A 17438-nucleotide genomic window follows, 5' to 3' on the forward strand; every position below is an offset into this window, starting at 1 on the left:
AAAGTGAAACATATATAGTGTACTATTGCCCAAGATAGCATGTGATAGATTTAATGCCCAGTGAAAGAGAAGGATCAATTTCACAAAGGGATAATTCAAAGGTGATCACATATTTTGCTTACAGCAGCCCTAGACCTCTGAAACATGGACCCTAAACACTCTCTGGGTATAGCCTCATAATAGCAACAAAAAATGTTTCTCAATATTTTTCTTTTACAGAATTTAATGTTTGTTATATTGATATTTAATTATATAGTATTTTAAATCCATAATCTGCAATAGGCTGTGTGCTTTAAAGATCTTTGAATAAAAATAGTTGTTGCCCATTTCTTTTTCTAGTTTTATGCTTTATTAGCATTCTAATACTGTGTTAGAGTTCACTCAAAAACCAAAAATAGTAAGCTTAGTATCTTAAATGTATGCAATTTTATTTACACATTGTCTTTAACAAGTATTTTGTACTTTTATCTCTTCATTAAATTCAGTGACCATTTTTTGGCAGGATTCACTGAATTTTCAGTACAACATGGTTAAGCACAATTTTCTTCAATTGTGTGAGACAATTTAAGTCTAAGTCTCGATGGGGTGAATAGTAGAGCACCTGCCTTGTGGGCATGAGGCTGTAATTTGCTTCACAGTACTGCTCTAGCATGCTGAGCTAATGACCCTGACAACACTACATCTGTGATCTTGGGTACCAACACCAGATGTATAACCCTACATTAAGCATCTCAGCAAAGTGTGATCCCCAGTCATTGCAGCAATAAAAAAAAAATTCAAAAGGCAAGTCAGAGGACAGAGAGAGGTAGACAGGTGGTGGGTAGACAGGCAGATTCCAGAAAGTGGTCATTTTCTTCCCACCAATTCCTTGCTATAAGGATTCTATTTTCAAAGCATATATGATATAAAATACACTCTTAATGTAACATTTCTTAGATGAGATTAGAAAATTCAACTAATGTTTTGGGTTAAAATATTCTAGGTTTTGTTTCTTTTGTTTTTTAAGCCAAACCCGAACATGCTCAGGCCTTACATCTGGCTTTGTGCTCAGGGATCACTCCTGGAGGTGCTCAGGGGGGCCATACAGGGTGCTCAGGATTGAACCAGGGTTGGCCACATACAAAGCAAGCTTTCACTCTCTCTCTAGCCACAAGGTCAGGATATTTGATACGAGATTCTCTAGCAGGTATTGCTTTGTTTGTCTTGTTTTGTTTTGCTTTTTGGGTCACACCCAATGATGCACAGGGGTTACTCCTGGCTCATGCACTCAGGAATTACTCCTGGCGGTTCTCAGGGATCCATATGGGATACTGGGAATCGAACCCGGGTCAGCCGCGTGCAAGGCAAACGCCCTACCTGCAGTGCTATCACTCCAGCCCCAGGTGTTGCTTTTTAATACTGGTTTCCTTCACACTGGCTCCCTTACAAAAAGACAGGAATGAAAGTTGATTCTTGCTTAAAGAGCGATTGCATCCAATAATAATAACTTATTATTATTTTTCTGATGTACTTTTCTGATGTTTAAGTAAGGCAGAATTTTCTGACATTTTATTTCTAAGATATCTAGAATGCTATTTAATTTTATTTTCTAACATAGAGATAATTGCTAGCAGTCATTTTTACCAAAAGTTTCTTGACCTGGGAATGTGACTGTGGTAAAACATACGCCTTGCAAGACTTGGGAAGCCCTGACCTTTATTCCTGGTCACTATCACTGTCGCTGTCATCCCATTGTTCATCAATTTGTTCGAGCGGGCACCAGTAACATCTCTCAATGTGAGACTTATTGTTACTGTTTTTGGCATATCCAATACACCACGGGTAGCTTGCCAGGCTCTGCTGTGCAGGTGCCATACTCTCGGTAGCTTGCCGGGCTCTCCGAGAGGGGTGGAGGAATCAAACTGGGAGGAAATAAGAAAGGGAAATATCTTAATTCCTAAATTATGTTACATGTACAAATATATTAATAATGAATAAAGATGAAAACTTTAAAGGTAAACACAGAAGTACTCCCATTTTCAAACCCTAAAAATACTGTTTATACTCTGTACATGTACAATCAATGAAATACCTCATCCTATACTAAAGGGCATAGCGGCTGGAGAGATAGTACAGCGGGTAGGGCACTTACCACGCATTCAGCCAAACTGGATTCAATTCCCGGCACCCTGTATGGTCTCCCAAGCCCCGCCAGAAGTGATCCCTGAATTAGCCTTCCTTACTCATGGCACAGAGCCATGAATAAGCTCTGAGCACTGCTGGGTATGACCTCAGGACAAATAAATTAATAAGATTTACACACCGATGCTGGTGCATACCTCTGATGGCTCATGCTAATGTGATTTAACCAAATTACAGCACCAGCATCAACACGTTAATAGACAATTTTTCTAACACTTTTCCAGCCAATTATCTTCATTTCATGATATGCTTAATTTTATATTTTTATATTCTGTCTGAACAGAATATATAAATTTTACAAAATGTAATTTGTAAGTGGCTAATATTAAATAAAATGTTGAGGTCATATCATCTACATTTGTTTTATAAATGTTGTTTTGTAAGTAAGGGGATAGATAGTAAAGGATGGTATGTGTATTTGTAACGAATCGCTTTTCATTAATTATTGGGTATGTGGGTTGGCTCCACACTTGGCAGTGCTCACCTGGCTAGTTGTAGCTCTGTGCTTAGGAATGACCCGTGATGATGATATTGGGGGGATCATTTGCAATGACAAATCAAGACTGGGGTTCAGCCATTCAGCCATAAGAAAGATAAACATTCTGTCACTGCATTACCTCTCCTTCCCACCAGTAACTTAATATAGGTTTCTCATAAAATTAAATACTGATAGTAATGTTTCAGTACTTTAATTTGCTACTCAGGTAATGTTTAACAGTTTCTTAAAGATACGCTGTTTATATATCATTTAAAATGTAGTAAGACTAAAATTTGAATATAAAATGATTGTTTTTTATTTATAGAATATTATTTAAAGACAAAGATCGCAATTGGGATGAAATAGAAAACAAATTAAGAGCTGAAAGTGAAGTCCCTATTGTGAAAACTTCAAGTATGGTATGATAATTTTTCCTTCTTTTTTTTTTTTTTTTTTGGTTTGGGAGCCACACCTGACAGCACTTAAGTACATCATTGCCCACTGTACTATCTCTCTGGGCCTGGTAATGTTCCTTGAATATTAATAACAGGGTTTTATTTTAGGGAATGATGTACTTATTCTAAAATTATTAGTTAAAATTATAAAAGCAGAAATATTTATGCAACTATAGGTGATTTTATTCCTTTATCGTCTCAGTATCAATGTTCTGATTGTAACTTTGCTTCAAAGTTATAAGGTTTGAATGACAAACTTATGTTTCTCACTGTGATATGTTATTATTCTTGTGATAATTATGCATTGTAACCAATTTTTAAATAAGGGTCTAACATAAGTTGCATAAATCATTTTTACCTATTTCAGTATTGCTTGACTTCTCAAACATTTGTACAGATTTTTACTGTTCAGGAAAGGATCCTACACCTGATGCTGCAGTTTATATTTTCCTGAAGGATATGCTTTTTTTTTTTTTCTTTTTGGGTCACACCTGGCGGTGCACAGGGGTCACTCCTGGCTCTGCACTCAGGAATTACCCCTGGCGGTGCTCAGGGGACCATATGGGATGCTGGGATTCGAACCCTGGTCGGCCTCGTGCAAGGCAAACGCCCTACCCACTGTGCTATCGCTCCAGCCCCCCCCGAAGGATATTCTTACAGTGGCATTTTCACAAAATAGTTATAAGATTGAGCAGTATCAAAATCTTATCTTGTATAGTAGTATTATCTTGAGCATTTTATCTTCTGTTGCTATTTCATTGGGGAAAATCAGTTACAACATTAAATATCTCAAACTTTCTTCAACCTTTGGCACCCGATACGTTCCCCAAGTCCACCAGGACTGATGCCTGAGTGAAGAGGCAGGAGAAAATGATGAGCTCTGGCAGATGTGACTGTAACAAACAAAACAAACAAAAAGCAAACAAAAAGCTCAAAACTTTCAGGCTTATTTACTGGATGTCATAATTGTTTCATGAGTATAGGACTATTTATAAGACGAAAAAATCTTTTACGGATTACGGCAGTTGCTCAAAGGGCTGGATCGCATGCTTTGCATGCAGGATACCTGTGTTTAATCCCTCGCACCAAATCCCTGTGTTGCCTCAAAAAATTAATAATAATAATCTCTTTTTTGTCACTGCATTTCCACAGGAGATTTCTTCTATCTTACAGGAGCTAAAAAGAGTTGAAAAGCAACTACAAGGTAAATTTCTACTGAACTAACATTGTTTGAATATATGAATAAAAATAGAATTGTACACATCTATACTGTGCATAAAAAGGAGAATTTAAAACCCAGTGAAAAATAAATAAAATTTAAAAGGCAAGCAGCAGATATGCAGCCTAGATGTTATTAACTAATTGACAATTTTATATTTATTATAATTATTTTGTATTTTATTATGTTACACATATGTACATATGGAAAATAGATAAAATGCATTGTATTACAATGTATTACATTGCATAACCTGTTGACAATTAGCATTTAATTTGATAATGCTTAAATTTGTGATAGAACTCAGTGAACTTGTATTTTTAATATGAATGAGAAATGGAGATGAGGAAAAGAAATTCTGCCTCCGAAGTTTGACAGGGACTTTGTTATGTTTTTGTGTCAGATCTTAAGCATGCATTAATCCATATTTGTATCTTCTAGTCATTCCCATTCCTATAAGAAGCATTTTCACAAAGTTGTCAGTTGCTAGTTCCACTCAGCTTTACTGCTTGATTTATGATAGTTTAAATTTGTTTTTTAATTTTATAGTACAGAGATCAAACCCATGGCCTCATGTATGTGGGACAAGGGTTCTACTACTGAACCACATCCCTATTCTTAGATTAATAGCTGTTTAACTTCTATTCAACCTCAACACACTTTTTTTTTAAATGTAGGAGTACTTCTTTTTATTCATCAATTGATTAAGCTGATTGAATTGGGCATGAACTCCATGTTACTTTTTTTTTAATTGAATCACCGTGAGATAGTTATAAAGCTTTCATGTTCGTGATTCAGCTGTACATACAATGATCGAACACCCCCATCCATCCACCAGTGCACACTTTCTACCACCAGTGTCCCCAGTATATCCACCTCCATCCCAATCCTCACCCTGCCTCCATGGCAGGCAATTTCCCCAATACTCTCTACTTTTGGGCATTATGTTTTGCTCGAATTTTTCCACCACCATTCAAGCCTGCCTGCCAGGGGCAGATGCTAGATCATTTATTGTCCATTGATCATTTTGAATATCTTGGGTGCCACAGCCGCGTGCTTCTGGAGTCCTAGATTGTAAATAGTTGGGTTTCAGAGACATTTCTGTAGGACACTAATCCACTTTGGGATTCAGTTGGGCATCTCTGGACCAGGGCTGTTGGTGCACTAAGATGGCACTGGGAGGCACATTGTGGGTGTGATAGCCAGGCCAACAACAGGTGGGCAGGGAGCCTCTGCCCCCATGCAGCATGGAGGTTTAGTCCTGGAACCCGCATACCTGGGCCTTGCTTGTGGACTCTTGGTCACCGGGATTCCATCTGGAGTAGGCGGGGAGACTGCACCTGCTCCATCTGATGTGCCACAGTGAAATTGGCTTGGTATGGGGCCCAGAGAGATCTCCAGTTCTATGGTGTCTTTTGAGACTTGCTGCTGTGGCTCTGGCTTTTGACCTCTTTCAAGATTTATTTATGGGTCTCTGAAGCAAGGCCAGTAATAGAGTTTTCAGGGTGGTGCTGGAGTTGGTTCATGGAGGTGACTGCCAGTACTTCCATATATATTGGGAAGTGGGGGTAGGTAGCCCACCTCAACTCCATGAAAGGCTGGAGATTTCAGTCCCAAAACCCGCATACCTGAATTTTCAGCAGATTATATCTTGGTGAAGTCCATCCTGAACACACTTAAGAGTTGAACTGTACCTTCATAAGTAAAAATGACATTCTATTATAACTATTGACATATAATATGGAAGTAAACTTTTAAAAAGATCATGTAAGTTGTAGTCGAAGGCCATGTGGGGGAAGGGAGTTGCGGGCTGAATGAGGGCTAGAGACTGAGCACAGCGGCCACTCAACACCTTTATTGCAAACCACAACAGCTAATTAGAGAGAGAAAACAGAAGGGAATGCCTTGCCACAGTGGCAGGGTGGGGTGGGGGGGAGATGGGATTGGGGAGGGTGGGAGGGACACTGGGTTTACGGGTGGTGGAGAATGGGCACTGGTGAAGGGATGGGTTCCAAACTTTGTATGAGGGAAGTATAAGCACAAAAGTGTATAAATCTGTAACTGTACCCTCACGGTGATTCTCTAATTAAAAATAAATAAATTTAAAAAAAAGATCATGTAAGTGAATCATGTATTTATAGTCTTTCATTTTCCCTACTTCCCACTACCCAATCCAGAGTTGCAAATCACTGAGATTTTCCCTTGTCCACTCAAGGATTTTTGTATTAGAGCAGCTAATTTTTGGATTAGAGCACTGTCCTTTCCAAAGATCTATTTAGCCTTCTGGGACTGCCATGGGATATTATATACCAAATAAAAAGGTCTTTATGGTTTAGTGAAACAAGCATACTTGCATAAGATCCTATCTTACACTACTTATATCTACTCTCACCAGGTTGAATGAGATCTTTCCTTGATATCAAAGTATTCTAGTATTTTACCTCACCAATTTTGAAGTTACTCTGACTACCATCTAGTAACTAATCCCTAATTTGAGTAGGAAATATCACTGTATCACTGTCATCCCATTGTTCATCAATTTGCTCGAGCAGGCACCAGTAACGTCTCCATTGTGGGGCTTGTTGTTACTGTTTTTGGCATCCATGGGGAGCTTGCCAGGCTCTTCTGTGCAGGCGAGATACTCTCAGTAGCTTGCCAGGCTCTCCGAGAGGGACAAAGGACTCAAACCCTGGTTGGCCACGTGCAAGGCAAACACCCTACCCGCTGTGCTATAGTTAGGGTAATTTATTAAAATCATAATATTTTTTACTATCTATTTATAATGCTGAAATAAATTTTTAAATATCTTTCCTGAATTCCACATCCTGAAATACCAGGCTCTAAATGTCCCTAAGGGAGGCAACTCAAGGGGTCAGAATCACCCAGGTTGGTATGATATATAATAAAAACTACCCTGGGCCCAGGGAAATAGCACAAAGAGCTAGAACACTTACTTTGTGTACTAAAGACTCCGGCACCTCCAGGAGCAACCCCAAACACCAAACTAGGAGTGATCATTGAGCACAGGTTTTGGATCCAAAGGCGCCCCACACCCCCCAATAAATAAATAAAAGTCAGCCTGAGAGGGCACCACTCAGCCTTTTAAAGTCTGGCCCACTTAATTAAGGGAGTACTACAGAGTGACCCTTGAACTTTAAGAGGTCCCCAAATTATTAAAACCAACTTTGAATAACACTGAAAGTGGTATCAAGTAGATTGTAGAGTAGATAAGCTTATCTCTAAGTATCAGGAATTGAAGTATTATCCCTGTCATATGCAGTGTTATCTTAAAACTTAACTGTTGGGGAAAAAAGAGCAGTACTTTTATACTTCTTATTGTTTGTTGTTGTTGTTGTTGTACTTACACTTTTTGTACTCTGTACCTTGCATGTAGCCTACTACCATTCAGTTTCCAGCACCTTCCTACTAAGTGGTGCCCTGAGCATTGCAGGGTGCTGCTGTTAGGGCGACCTTGGTAAACTTCAGAAGCACTGAATCCCCCAGGCCCTTTTCATTGAACTTCGAATTTGGTTGCCAAATATCAGAGAGGAACCCCCACACCTCCTCAGCACTGCTTGGCAGGCTTTCACCCGTTGGCCCTAAAGAATGTAACTGTAGTTACAGCTGTATCCTTATCCTGTTTTCCTCTGTTCCTTTTTTTTTTTTCCTACAGTGATCAATGCTATGATTGACCCAGATGGAACTTTGGAGGCTTTGAACAACATGGGATTTCCCAACGCCATCTTGCCATCTCCACCAAAACAGAAGTCCAGTCCTGTGAATAACCACAGCAGCCCGGGTCAGACACCGACACTTTGCCAACCAGAAGCTAGGGTTCTTCATCCTGCTGCTACCTCAGCCTCAGCTGAATTTGAGAATGCCGAATCTGAGGCTGATTTCAGTATACATTTCAATAGGTTCAACCCTGATGGGGAAGAGGAAGATATTACATTACATGAATGACTTTCTCTTGATTTTTTTTTTTAAATAATTGCCTTTGGAAAAACTAGTATTGGAAGCAGCATATTGTTGATTTATACATAACACAAGAGAACTTGGTCAACTGCAATCTTGTTTTCTGTCTTGTTAATTTTATTTTTTAGCTTATAGTGTGGTATTATTAACTCTTTGAAACTACTTAAAATAACCACTTGATGCACATATAGGAAAAAGCAAATTTGGTAGATTACTTTTATGGTTTGAATATTCTCAAATTATACAGTGGCATTCTTTCCCTTCATAGATATTTTTTTTTTCTTTAAGCCCTGCTGTGACCTACAAGCAGCCTACATTTGAACCTTTCTGACCCCAGTGTCTCCGTGCCAAGCTGCTCCCTGAAATGGACTTTCTCTTCATCTGTATAGATTTGTTGAACTTCTATTTTGAATCTTTATAATAGGATTTATATTGCTGTTCATTTTCATTGGAAACAGTAACATACTTCCACAGTAAAATGGACCCTTCAAAACAGTCATTCTTGGTTCTAAAATTTTCCAACATATATGAGATTTATGTAACCTTTATAGCTACATGAATTGGGATTTACAGAGATTAACTATTAAGTTTGCCCTAAGATTTGTTGGAAGTGGTAGGTGGGCATATCTATATATCAATAAGGACTAACCATCTTTTTTTTGTACATAGCAGATTAATAATACTGTATTTTGTTTTAACCCCAGTGTGTGTTTTACTCCGCTTTTAAAAAGTCCAATTTGGTACTTTTTTTTTATTATTTGTTTGATAGAAGCAAGATTTTATCTCATTTTAGGACAGGTGATAACTAGAAAGATTTAACTAGGCAGGTAGCTTTGGTGGAGTCTATTTTTAAAACTAAGAACATGTATAATGTTCTGTGTTATATGTGACAGTTAAAAACAAATTTCCTTTCAGACGATCATGAAGTTAAAATTTTCTTCATTAGATTTGGAGAACCTATAGTCATAATAGTTTCACTCCCAAGCAATGAATTGTTTCTGTGTATTTCCCAGTAGGACCCATAGTAAATACTGTCTCAGTCTTGTACATATATGCAGACCCTGCAAGGTGATACTGACAATGACTTTGGCCTATACTACTAAAATAGAAAGCTTATGAAATTATCTTGTTAACTTGATTTTTCTCTTTCCAAGTAAGATGACATTTGGATAGGTTTTAAAAGAAAGTAATTATCTTTGTGTTTCCAGAACACTATGGTAACTCTTAATTCGGTTAAATATTGTTAGTAAACTTGTATTTACCCTCTGATCCCATTACCCTATAAAGGTTAAAATGGCAAGTTTTACAGCTAAATGTTCTTTAGCATTTCTGAAATAATTCTGTGCTATATTTGTTTTAATAAACAGATTAACTGTTCATCTGAAAACTTTATAGGATTTTTTAAGTCCCGTATGTTGAGCTAGTTAATAAAGATGCAAAAGAAAAAAAATTTTGTAGAGATGTAGAACAAAAGTTTGTTGTATAATGGATCTCATATTTTTTTTAAGTTTAAAAAAGAAAATTAACTATTCTCCATGTAAAGCTAAATTCTCCATTATATCTAATAAAGGAAGATTGAAAAAGACTTTAAAGAATATAAATGGAAAATTTTAAAGAAGTAAATGAAACATTAAAACCAGGCCAGTCCATTTAACAAAATAATTGAGTAAAATATTCACATTGTTACTTCTTTTATTTAATGTTTGGGTACTGATTATATCCACATGGAACTAGAAGGTAAGAAGTTGTGTAGGAAAATATTAACATCTACTCTACTTACATTATTGTTTAATTGTTTACATACTTTTGTTCAATAATAAGCATTTGGCCTTTTACTGTTATTTTTATTTTGTATGAATACATTATTCTCCTTATTTATTTTTGTTACATTTATTACTTATGTTATTTTGTTATGCATTTAAACTTCATTTTTGAATAAAGTGTTTCTGGAACTTTATGCAAGGATTCTACATTTTATTTCTTCTACCATCTGAATACTTCATCAGTTTACCAGATCCATGGATATTCACCATTTCCATGTCTCAGGAAAAGAAAGAAATTGATCATTTTGAAACCTCATAATATTTTGACTAATGAAGAAGATATTTTCTTAGCAACTTATATTTAACCCTTCAAGATTAATGCTACAATAAGAGTATGCATAGTATATATTTAGGAGTTGGACTTGAATGCTCTATGGCAGTGATACATTTGGGAAAGATGAAATTTTAACTCTACAACTTAAGAATAATTAATTTGACTTTATTCTTTTATTGTATCAATCCTGCTCAAGATCTTTAATACATTCCTCTTCTTTTTTTTGTTTGACTTTTTGAGCCTTTTTTGTAATCTGGCCTTCATGTGCCAGATCCAGAATCTTTTCTGAAAATTCCTGACAGCCTGAACGTCTTTATCCTTCTGTGCTTTATCCCCTGCACTTCCTTGATGCTTACTCATGTGCTTCTTCACACTTCAGATCCTCCAGCCTCTCAATACTGTCCTTTATAAATGACTATACATATCACATTTTTCTCTTTTCCTCTCCAAACTAGTACATATACATTTTTCTTAGTAACTAAAATAATCTTTACTTCCTAGGTACATTTGGAAACATCTATGTCATTTTGCATGCTTTGGTACTTGAATATGCTTGCCTTATCTCTAAAAGGAAACTATATTTAAACTTTTTTTAAGCAAAATGAGAACATCAATATTATCCATCATTATTATCTGTGACTTTCAAATGGTTCTTTTTATTTAGTGATTAGTGATTCTTTCTTCTATAAGTTCTATGATTGTGTTCTCTTAGCAGAGATTTTTTTTTTTTTTTTGCTTTTTGGGTCACACCTGGCGATGCACAGGGGTTACTCCTGGTTCTGCACTCAGGAATTACTCCTGGCGGTACTCAGGGGACCATATGGGATGCTGGGAATCGAACCCGGGTCGGCCGCGTGCAAGGCAAACGCCCTACCCACTGTGCTATCGCTCCAGCCCCTCTTAGCAGAGATTTTTATCTAGTCATCAAATATGTGCTAGGAACCTAACATCGACACACTGAAATTGGTCTCACAAGACTTTACATTCTAGTTTCCCTCACAGACTTTACATTGCAGATTAATAAAATAGATAATAGAAATCAAATAATTTATGATTCCAAATCACATTGAACTTTATTTCTCAATGGCTATGTCCCTGTAGACAATTTCTTAAAAGTAAGCACAATCTACTCAACTAGTTCATCAGTTTAGAAATTTTTATTTCAGTTTCCAAGTTCTGATTTCCAATTTTCCCTGATCCCTTTTGCTTCCTCTTTGCTTATACATAGACTCACTCATACTCTCTTAAATCAATTGAAATTCACTTCTACAATATCATAAAGTTTTAAACTAGATAAGGTGTAAAGAGGTTTCTCCTGTAATGTGATACTGCTTCAAGATCCCTGAGGAATCCCAGTGGACAGCTAAATTCTAGATGAAATTGAGGCAAATAATCCAAGAAGTTATTCCCAACATTTCTAAATTTTGATAAATCCATGTTTGTTTCATGCATGTTGTAATTGACCACTCCGGTTGTGGATTATCTTAGCTCGATTCAAATCCTTGTTTAACAGTCTCTTTTCCTAACTAAAAGTTTCCTACTCTCTGCTGTCCTACACATATGATATTAGGACACATACTGAACCCAGACACACCCCATTCCACCTTACCTGGTGCCCCCCACATACATTGTTTCTTTTTCTGATGCTGGCCCCATTCAGTCTGTCTTGTTCATTTCACTGCCTGAATCTTGGTTGACTTAGTACTCTTTCAGCATTTAGATATATATTCAAATGTTCAGCAAACATTGTTCATTAAGATCTTTTAAAATTATTACTGTATAATTCCGCATTCATTCATTCGTTAAAATCTTTTAGAATTATTACAGAGCCTGGCAAGCTACCTATGGTGTATTCGATATGCCAAAAACAGTAACAACAAGTCTCACAATGGAGCCGTTACTGGTGCCCCCTCAAGCCAATCGATGAGCAACAGGGATGACAGTGATACTGTATAACTACTGATTGCTACTTTTTATGTTATAATCTTATATTAAATCCTTTATGTGTGTTATTTTATATATGTTAAAGATAACATCTTCATTTTATCTCTTGTCAAAAATTATGATACACAGGAACTAACAAAGCTTCAGTCATATATTCAGCAGCCTACTTAGGATTTAGTATTTTTAGCTTGGATATTGAAATTCTTTGATTTGGAAAGAAACTTACCCTCACCCAGAAACACGGAACTACCTGAACCAACCTATATATCCTCTTTTCAAGATTTTGTCTTCAGTCACTGACCATAGACATGAAGAGATATTTGTGAATAAATTAGTGATCTGGGAATACTACTTTTTTCTTCCTAACATGCTTTAGCAGTAATTAGCAATGATCAAGTATTAGGAATGTCTCTCATATAGAATATCCCTTGGAAGAGAAAGTTAACTCTCTCCTAGAAATCTACTGTAAGAGTAAGAGTGCTATCAAAAACTGTTCAGTTCGTGAGCTGGTTCTGCTCTACCTTAAAGAGACTAAGATCTCAGAGTGCAAATTTCAAATAACTGTCTTTAGCCAGTCTATAATAGAACTTTTACCATCTATTTTTTTTTTTACAGAGATCTGTCCACCTAGTTATTGTTAGGATACCTGTAGGGACAGATGAACAGCAAACAAGACAAATGAAAATAGAGAAGAGAAAATACCAATTGGACAAATAGAGAATGTCCCTGGCGCTTTCTTGGGACAAACCATGCAAGTATTTTTTGCTTCCCTGAGATAAGCCAGATTCTTAGAACCTGACATTTGTAAATAAAATAATAAGTAAATATAAGAGGATTTCTTCTACTTATTTGCAATAATGAGTGAGGATGGGGGCAGTTGAATTTTCCATGAATAAGGAATTCTCCCTAAATATGAAAAATTTAAATGATAGTATAATACTTGCATGTTACAATTCTTTATATTCATAATAGCACTATTATATATAGTCATACGTACACATACAGTTCTTTTGCTTTTTCCATTGTAGTTTTCATGCATAGGTACCTGTGGCTATACAGGTAGCCTATTTCCCAACTGATTTTTCAATATTGTCCCATCAGTGATGAATAAAAGCTTTTCATATCCAAGATTCTGTCAGCTGTTCTCCAGATTCATGTTCAGCCTCTGGAGAATAAATAAACTTTACCATGTATGTTTTCCACGAGGAGTCATTATCCATGATTGTATGACAAAGAAAGAATTTACCCTAAATTCATATTTGACTCCAAAAAGATCTGATAGTGTCAACAGCATTTAAAAAAAAAAAAAGATGAAGGGAAGTGGTACACTTTGGAAGTTGTAGGACATCTTATAAGCTTAAATATTTACCAACTATATGACCCAGCCATTTAATTCCTAGGTTTTTTTTTTTACATGAGCTATGAACAATCTGACCACAGAAATATTTTAATACAATGATCATAGAAACTTTATTTATAATATCTAATAGCTGGAAACATACCAGTGTTCTTCAACCAGTAACTAGATGAGCGAATAGTAATACATGCATAAAGTGTGATTCTGTTTAGTAATCAAAAGGAACAAGCTACTGTCAACATCCTGGATCAATTTAAAAATAAAAAACATACTGAGCTAAAAATTAAAAAGTTGACTCAGAGTATATGCTTTATCATTCAATTTATGTAAAGTCTGAAAACAACGCTTTGAAGAGCAGGGTGTGGGGAGGGAAAATTAAAGAAACTGGACTTTGGGGCATAGTGGTGGTTATGAGTGAAACTTGGAAGAAACTTGTTACACTGTACACTTAATACTTTTATTGTGTGTAACTTCTCAGTAAAGTTGGTCAATTTTAAAAGATATAAGCACTTTCCCGTAATTTAGATACAAATACTTTTTCAAATTACTTTTTTTTTTTAACTTCCATCACCCCTCTGATCTTCCTATACTGATTCCTAGCCCCAAAGGCCAGAGCAATCAGATGGGAAGAAACCTTGATGTATTTAGATGACAGAAAAGGCCAATGTCAAAATTATGGGTTCAAAAGTGTGTGTCATGAGTTTAAGAACTGGGTGGCAGGAACGTGCTCAGTTTACAGTACCAAGGGAGAGGTCTGGTCTGCTCAGCAGGTAGGGTGTTTGCCTTGCACGTGGCTGACCTGGTTTTGATTCCTCCGTTCCTCTCAGCCCGGCAAGCTACCGAGAGTATCCCCCCTCCCCCCACATGGCAGAGCCTGGCAATCTCCCCGTGGCATATTCGATATGCCAAAAACAGTAACAAGTCTCACAATGGAGACGTTATTGGTGCCTGCTCGAGCAAATCGATGAACAGGACGACAGTGCTACAGTGCAGTGCTGCAGGAAGAGGTCCAGTTGTATAGTCTTCAACAAACTTGGGAAATTTTTAAGTTATTTCTTCAAATGTTCATTCTTTGACTTCACCATTGTCACATCTGATTCAGGTATTCTAATTGCATGCATGTAGTTACTCAAAGCTATCTTGATGTTCTATCGTTTGTATTTTTTAAAGCTTTTATTGTTGATTTTTTTTTTAATTAAGCTATGCCTGATGGTGCTCAGGGTTCTTACTCCTGGCTCTGCCCCTACGAATCACTATTGACAGACTCAGGGGACCATATGGGGCACTGGTGGTCAAACCCAGGTCAGTTGTGTGCAAGACATCTTTACCCACTATACCATCTATCCAGCCCCTTTTATTTTTTTAAAGATGGTTTATGGGACAAAACAGGAGGAATAGGGCACTTACCTTGCATGTGGTTGATCTGGGTCTGATTCCAACACCCCAAGCATTGACAGGACAAATCCCTGAGGTAAGCCCTGAGCACCACTGATTGTGCCCCTAAAAACAAAACCAAAAAGAACATACATAACTAATTGACTAATTGTTCTTTCTTCAATATCTAGTTTGCCAGTTGTCCCTCTAGAGTATGTTTTATTTCAGATTTTATGGTTTTCTTCTTTCTTAAAAAAAATTTTACTTTTGGGGGCTGGAGTGATAACACAGCGGGTAGGGCGTTTGCCTTGCACGCCGCCGACCCGGGTTCAATTCCCAGCATCCCATATGGTCCTCTGAGCACCACCAGGGATAATTCCTGAGTGCATAGCCAGGAGTAACCCCTGTGCAGAGCCAGGTGTGACCCAAAAAGCAAAAAATAAATGAATAAATAAATAAAAATAAAAATAGATCAAAAGAGCGCTTTAAAAAAAAAATTTTTACTTTTTGGGTCACACCTGGCGATGCTCGGGTGTTACTCCTGTCTCTGCACTCAGGAATTACTCCAGGGGACCATAAGGGATCCTGGGGATCAAACCCAGGTCAGCCTTGTACAAGGCAAACGCCTTCCCTGCATCACTCTGGCCCCAGATTTTATGGTTTTCATCTCTAGAGGTTTGGCCTGGGCATTTACCAACAATCTTTTTGCATTTTTTTGTGATCACTTTTTACCTCAATCTCAAATATATAAAGCATAGTTTTAATACAACCCTTTTTTCACACCTAGTAATTTTTGATGGAATAATAAACATTTAAATTTTTATCTTTTGTATGTTTCTTTTGGGGCAATACCTGTCAGTACTCAGGAACTATTCCAGATCTGTACTCAGGGTCACTTCCAGTGGTATTTAGGGAACCGTACGGTATTGGAGATCCAACCTTATCTCCAAGCATTTGTTTCAACCCATTGACTTATGTCTCTCAAGCCCAGATTTTTATTATTTTTGAGTTCTGGGTATTTTTTTCTATGTACTTGGATTTTTGATTTTCACCATATCCTGTAGTGCTTAGAGCTTACTCCTGACTCTTTGTTCAGGGATCATTCCTAGTGGTTTTTGGTTTTGGGGAGAATACTTGGGATTGAATGAACCAAAGTCAACCATATGCAAGGTCAAGTGCCCTAAGCTCTTAAGATTAAGTACTTTAATTTCTGTTCCTTCTATTTTTGTACTCTTGCAAATATTCTCTGGACTGGAATGATAGCACAGCAGGTAGGGTGTTTGCCTTTGCACGCGGCCGACCCCGGTTTGATTCCCCCATCCCTCTCAAAGAGCCCGGTAAGCTACCAAGAAGAGTATCCCGCTCGCACAGCGGAGCCTGGCAAGCCAATATTCAATATGCCAAAAATAGTATCAAGTCTCACAATGGAGTCATTACTGACATCTGCTGGAGCAAATCAATGAAAAACTAGTGGACAGTGCTACAGTGTAAATATTCTTGATATTTGTTCTAGAAAGTGATTATATCGTAACAGTTTGGTTCTTTTAAGACTTCCTTTTTGTCAGGTGTTATCAGAAAAGTATTTAGTCGGTAGCTACTTTTGTTCTGTAATGCAAAATACCCCTTTTATTCTACTAAGTGTCCTGTGAATTGGATATTCTACCAGACTGACAGAGCACAAACTATTCCCACTTTTACATGATTTTTTCCCCCGTGTATCAGTGACCAGGCTACAGAGACTGCTGAGGAAAGACAGTACTCATGCATAAATCACAGAACTGCTCTGGCCCTTTCTATCCACTGGACATGTGAACAACAGCATTCAGAAACCACAGCATATCTTACATAATTTTTTAGAAAAGTTCCGCCCATCCATCTAACAGAGTGATCCACGTTCTGTTAAAGAATCATGAGGGATCCTCAGAAGATGTCTCCAACTGTTTTTCTGTTTAATGATCTCTTCTTTGGTATTCTGTGTAGTGATCTTCAGTTGCCTTTTCGTGTCTCAACTCCCAATTCTGTCACCTCATGTTTGGGAATCTTGTAGGATCAACCTGGGATACATTTTCATTGTATTTCAGCCTGGAAACTACTACCAGAATGTTAGTAGTGGAGCAAATGGAGCAAATGAAGGACTCAAGTTGAATGCATCCCATTCCTTTACTGCCATTCATATATGACGCCCAAATACCCCAGCTCCGTATATTTTGTGTTAGCTTGTGTTAACCTGGTTCCTGTGACTACATCTTGTCTGGAAGTAGAAATTTCAATTAATGTAAATAAATTTTGATATAAAGTTTTCCTGCCATCTTTTTGACTTAAGTATTGAGAGAGGGAGACCCAGTTTCCTCTTGCCAG

General features: G+C 37.2%; 1 protein-coding gene and 1 non-coding gene across 10 annotated transcripts in view; one reads left to right on the plus strand and one right to left on the minus strand.

The window, feature by feature from the left end:
* CEP170 (centrosomal protein 170) overlaps positions 1-10265 on the plus strand; it is a 154393-nt gene extending 144128 nt beyond the window's left edge. For 8 of the 9 annotated variants that reach the window (XM_055146757.1, XM_055146758.1, XM_055146759.1 and 5 more), the window contains 3 exons: positions 2985-3078; positions 4267-4318; positions 8007-10265. In XM_055146757.1, the coding sequence (XP_055002732.1) occupies positions 2985-3078; positions 4267-4318; positions 8007-8296 (436 nt within the window). In that variant the 3' untranslated portion in view covers positions 8297-10265. The remainder of the gene's footprint in view (positions 1-2984; positions 3079-4266; positions 4319-8006) is intronic. The other variant, XM_055146761.1, reaches the window with a different exon arrangement.
* Positions 10266-16791: 6526 nt separating this feature from the next.
* Positions 16792-16916, minus strand: LOC129399049 (small nucleolar RNA SNORA84). Its single transcript, XR_008626893.1, has one exon. It is a non-coding gene; the product is annotated as a small nucleolar RNA SNORA84 (small nucleolar RNA).
* Between the last annotated feature and the right edge of the window lie 522 nt (positions 16917-17438).

This window comes from Sorex araneus, chromosome 9 (assembly GCF_027595985.1).
Source record: "Sorex araneus isolate mSorAra2 chromosome 9, mSorAra2.pri, whole genome shotgun sequence".
Taxonomy (NCBI): Eukaryota; Metazoa; Chordata; class Mammalia; order Eulipotyphla; family Soricidae; genus Sorex; species Sorex araneus.